The sequence below is a fragment of the Hydra vulgaris genome, chromosome 03 (genome assembly GCF_038396675.1).
Source record: "Hydra vulgaris chromosome 03, alternate assembly HydraT2T_AEP".
NCBI lineage: Eukaryota > Metazoa > Cnidaria > Hydrozoa > Anthoathecata > Hydridae > Hydra > Hydra vulgaris.
The window spans coordinates 43,642,966-43,648,744 of record NC_088922.1 but is presented as its reverse complement, the minus strand read 5'-3'; the positions used below and the strand labels follow the sequence as shown (position 1 = coordinate 43,648,744).

Below are 5,779 nucleotides of genomic sequence, written 5' to 3'. Positions count from 1 at the left end.
AAGGCGACTGAGTTTTAGTTTGTTTTCTAAATCCTGCTGGGACGGAGACTTCCATTGACTATTAAAAAGCAATTTTTTTTGGCAGCAAAATCATAAACAAAAACTTAAATAAAAAAAAAAAAGAAACATAAAAACTAAATATTTCACACCATTCTGAAATACATCTGGGAATTAAATATTTGCGAGTCGAAATAAAAACAAACAAAAAATAATTAAGTTAATCTATTTAACAGACCATAGGGAAAACGCTATAATATCTTAAGGAAGAAGAAGTCGGATTAAAATCATAAGGAAGTAGAAGTCGCATTGAAATAAGGTCCTTTAACATAGCGAACTTCGTACGCATTTTTTAACTTTGTTCTTGGAGCACTGTCAATAGGTTCTTTTTGACAAAGTTTGAGAGGAATATAACATAGTAAACACGGGAAAAACACGGATAAAACTCCCAAACAAAACCACCTTCTGGAAATACTTTTTAAATTACCACTACATGAACAAGTTTCTATTGTTTTGTTTGTATCATCGGGATCAAAATGATAATTTATCGCTTTCACGCACACTATACATGTACAAGAGTCTATAAAGTTATCTTTGTGATATTCTTTTTTTAATTGTTTTTGTAATTTCTTATCGTTTGTTTGAAGAATGGTGTCGTACGTTTTATGACGGCTATGAAATGTGTTGGATTTTGATAATCGATCGGTCTCTGAGTGCAAGCAATAAAAATTCCCCGATGACTTTTTATCTTCTTTATTATTATTGTTATTATTTAGTCTAGATTTTTGGCATTTATGTGAAAAATATTTTTTATCGTCTTGTGCTAATAAACAATATTCTCCACTAGTTTGCAATAAATTTTTACGAGCTAATTGTTGCTTATTTATTAAAGGATACCTAACGTTACTTGTATTTGTGTATATAGTTTCTTTGGATAGTTGATTTGTCGTTTTGTTAGCGCATATTGGTTCTTCATGATGATGATGTGTAGAGTTGTTTGCATATATTGATTCTTTAATTTGCGTTTTTTTTAAATCATTGAGTTGTATAAATTCGCGTTTAAAACGACAAACATCTACTTTTGAGCCAGGCACCAAAAAGTAATGATCAGTTGAAGAATCATCGTCGTATATTGAATAAGGATAAGGGACTAAATTCGCATCAACTCTATTTTCTTTACTCTTAAGTGCATTTGCCAAAATTTCATTATTGTTAGAGTAAGGTTGTACCAACCCAGGTATTGAAATTGATTCCTCCATAACTTTTAGCTTTGGTTTTCTAGTTAATTTTTTTCATAAGAAAGCGCTCTTTAAACATCAAAAAAAAATTTGAAAATATTTGGATTGTTACTCTTCCTCCGAAATTTAATTCTTCATTTGATTATTCTTTCCTCATACGTAATTTGATGTATACGTCTTTACCAAGTTAGTTAAAAGTTTGAATGGTTTTCTATTTATAACTACAAACAAATAATACAATTCACGGAAGCGTTTTATTCAGTACTCGTTAAATTGCTTCAGGCTTCTTATTGATAATAACGATATAAGAAAATAATATTTTCTTTAAAATTGAAGACTATCGTGAAAGAGGTAATGAAATACTTTTTTTTTCTTTTCACTTATTCTAAAAGTTGCTATTTCAATCCTTCTATCTTTACTATTCAAAATAACATACCGATCTGGTTCATTAACTTATTTGAATGAGTATAAGCGCCTGGTTTCTTTAAAGAAAAACAAATTGTACAATAAAAAATTAATTAGCAGATAATTTTTGCAAAAAAATAAATATACTTAATATCTAGACATAAAAGTAAATATATTTTAACATAATACATGAATTAGTCTACAAAAAAAAATTTCTGAACCTGAATGATAAACAAGAGCAAGTGAACTTTATAGAAACCGTCCTATTTGTCAAGTTATCGTCTTTGCTTTGTTCTATTCCCTTTAAAAATATTGAACAAATTGTAAAAACGCACTGGTGGTTGGAATTCCGGAAGAAAAAAGTTCATTCAAAGCTTGCTGCATCATTCAAATGACAAGCTTTCCGGAGGATAGTGTTTTAACAGAAACGATTCCTTTAAGATTGCAAATTTTATTTTTAAGTTTTAACGATATTAAGGATACAAAGCATATATATATATATATATATATATATATATATATATATATATATATATATATATATATATATATATATATATATATATATATATATATATATATATATATATATATATATATACATATATATAATAATAATAATAATAATAATAATAGTAATAATAATAATAATAACAATAATAATAATATATATTATAATATATATAATAATAATATTAATATATATTACAATATATATATATATATATATATATATATATATATATATATATATATATTATATATATTGATATTTGAGGCTGTTTTGTATTATAAGTTGTTTTTTCTTCGTTAATATATATGTATATATATATATATATATATATATATATATATATATATATATATATATATATATATATATATATATATATATATATATATATGTTTAAATATGTATGTATATTAGATATACATTTTCATGAGTAAAATTTTTACTTGTTTAGTTTAAAACTTAATTTTTACTCCGTTAATTACCTTTTGATGAGGCAAATTTATTATTTAAACGATTTTAAATACATTGTTTTAACATTTTAAACAAAACCGGCTTTTTGTTTGAGGTATTGCGCTAAAACAACAAACAAAATAAAAAATGCCGAATAAACTTGCATTGTTAGCTTACATTTTTTTCTTTACAACTTTGCTACTGTAAACTACTAAACTACTTAGACTACGTAAAGTACGCAGTTTTTAACAAAACAAAAAATGTCGAACAGGTATTTGCTTCCATTTTATCAAATATGATTGCTTTCACCAATTTTTTTTATTTACTTTAATCGCTTTTAATTTTGCTGTAACTTTATTTAAGTATTGTTTTTAAATCCTGGCCTAATTTTGTGGTTTAAATCGGTTTAAATTATTTATCGATTGCACCTCTTTTTTAAATGTTTAACATTGCGGCGTCCGCACTTGTTAAATTTGTTTTCCCTTGCAACTCTTTTTTTCTTCCTTAAGTTTCTTTTATGACAGGAAATGAAAGTTTAACTACGTCATTTCAATGCCTTAGGGGAATGCTTTAAAAGAAATATAAAACAATCGATCTTATCGTAAGTTAAGTTTTACCATGCCATAAATAGAACGCTGCTTTATACTTTCAAATTTTTACTAATTTACGAAAAATTAAAACTCTTCAAAGGGTTAGTATAGCTGTACTAAACTCAATACTTAATATTACTGTATCTGATTTCAATACTAAATATATTTCACAAAATTACTCGAATTCGTTGCACACGTGGAGAATAATAATTTAAAATTAGTTTCCATTCATATAAGTTATTGAAAAAATTACTAATATTAGTATTTTATCATGCATTTTAATTAGCATTGCGTACACAAATGCTTCAATATATTCTAAAGCGCCACATGGAGATGATATCTTTTCATTAATTAGCAATAGCTTAATTAGTACAGCGTGCTTGGCACAGATATTTTCTTTTTACAAAGCAACAAAAATTATACCGCAAATCAGACTTTATATTCACAACTCTGCAAAAGAAATGTTGCCAAGATTGATCCCGAAAATCATTTTGACGCTAGTCAAGTTTCCAAACATAATAGAAAAATCACTAGCGTACTGGTTACTTTTACCGCTGTTTTAGTAAACTTGGTTTCCAATCTCTTGAGCTTGCGCAATAATTTGAACAACTCCAACTTTAGTCAGATATCTTAGGATAAACCTGTATAATAATACTCCTTTATCCACAAATGAATATTGTGCAAAATGTATCAACAAAAATAAAAAGTTGCTTAAACAAAAAATTTCTTTTAAAAAAATATTAAAGTTAAATGACGCGTCAAAGTCAATTCGTTAATTTTTGTTGGCATTTACTAAAATAAAAATTTACAATAAGATAAATCAAAGGATGCAATGATAAACATCTAACAATATAAGACAATTGAAAGGTACAATTGGAGATTAATTGTTCTTAGAGATAGTTTGATATTCACCTATTTTATTATAAAGCTGACTAATACGAATTAATTGACCATTATTATGAGAAAATCATTGTCATTAAACATTAATCACACACACACACACACACACACACACACACACACACACACACACACACACACACACACACACACACACACACACACACACACACACACACACACACACAAAAGCCGAAAGGGGGGTCACGAAAGACAGTTTGTCCCGGGTGGCAGGTATCCAAGGGGTACCAAATAAAAAATAGTTACATAAAAAAAACATGGTCCTTTATATGTAAAATAGGGAAATTTTAGTAAATAAGTGCGCCAATCAGGGTTGTTGTCCCAGGCGGCGTGTCTCGGCGGCCCTGCACACACACACACGCACACACAAACACACACACACATACACAATATATAGATAAAGAATTTGATTTAATAAAGGTGTACGACATTAATGCATTTATAAATTTAATAAAGGTGTACAAAAGTGTATAAAAAGCAACAACAACAATTTTAAAATTAATAACCAAATTTACTTTGTATAATTTTTTAATAACCTACTTAATAAAAAAAGAAAATTAAAAAAAAATGTTGCAGCGAACGTCAACGCTGCCCGTCGTGGCCTGCCGAAGGTATGCAAAAAAGAATTAACTCTAACCCAGAAAATCTTAAAGAGCTTCAAGCATTCATTGTTAGTATATTAATCCATACTTTCAGTCTTCTTATTGAAATTGAAAATTTAGTTACCGCAAAGCAGTTTTTGATCTGAACATTAAAGCTATTTGAAAATCTACTAAGCAATTATTTATTTTGAATAACGAATCTCAAGTGTTATTTTTTATATATTTTCTTAGAGTATAAAAATTAGAAGACGGCGATTAATTAAATATCTCTTGGGAGTTTGTATAACAATCTACATTGGATTAAAGTTTTAAATGCATGTTTTTGTAAATTGAGGAGTTTTTTGTTTTGTTTTGGTCTGTGCTGCGCCAAACATTTTCATAACAGTCGCTACGATGAATTAAGAAGACGCAAAAACTCTTAAACAAGTTTGTTAAACAAAAGCTTTTTTTTTTAAAATAGACCAATTTTTTGAAACATGGTCATACTTTAGTGGTAATATATTACTTAATGCACTCCTGCCTACTTTTGGCCGATGCATCGGCATCGGTAAGAATCATATATATATATATATAAATATATATATATATATATATATATATATATATATATATATATATATATATATATATATATATATATATATATATATATATATATATATATATATATATATATGTTTTTGCAAACAATATAGAAAAACAAAAATAAAAAAACTGATGTTCTCAAAACAATCGGCATCGGCCGATGGTTAGCAAGATCGATTGGCTAAATTGTCGATGCATTGGAAGTTCGATGCCGATGCATCGGTGCACCCCAATAATATATATTTTTCCAGAATACGTTTTTGCCAAAAGTACGATTTGATTGTTGTTTTATTTTGCGATTTACAACAAAAAGTTTTATGACGTTTGAAAATCCGGGAAATCGAGTATCGTGATAAGTTCAAGATTTATAACCTTAATATTATATTGTAATATACAAATAAATATATATATATACATCTTTATTATACATTTAAATTAAATATATAATACATATATAAATTTTAATTTACAAAAAAA

At 26.8% G+C, this 5,779-nt stretch overlaps 1 protein-coding gene across 1 annotated transcript; it reads right to left on the bottom strand.

The window, feature by feature from the left end:
• Nucleotides 1-207: 207 nt before the first annotated feature.
• Nucleotides 208-3,910, bottom strand: LOC124809177 (uncharacterized). The gene is made up of 3 exons (XM_065793326.1): nt 3,618-3,910; nt 1,862-2,074; nt 208-1,717 (listed from the first exon to the last, which is right to left on the bottom strand). The coding sequence occupies exon 3, from the start codon at nt 1,254-1,256 to the stop codon at nt 285-287; it is 972 nt and encodes a 323-aa protein (XP_065649398.1). The 5' UTR covers nt 1,257-1,717; nt 1,862-2,074; nt 3,618-3,910; the 3' UTR covers nt 208-284.
• Nucleotides 3,911-5,779: the final 1,869 nt, after the last annotated feature.

Coding starts and splice junctions, on each gene's coding strand:
- LOC124809177 (XM_065793326.1), bottom strand. CDS start 1,256: ATGGAGGAATCAATTTCAATACCTGGGTTGGTACAACCTTACTCTAAC.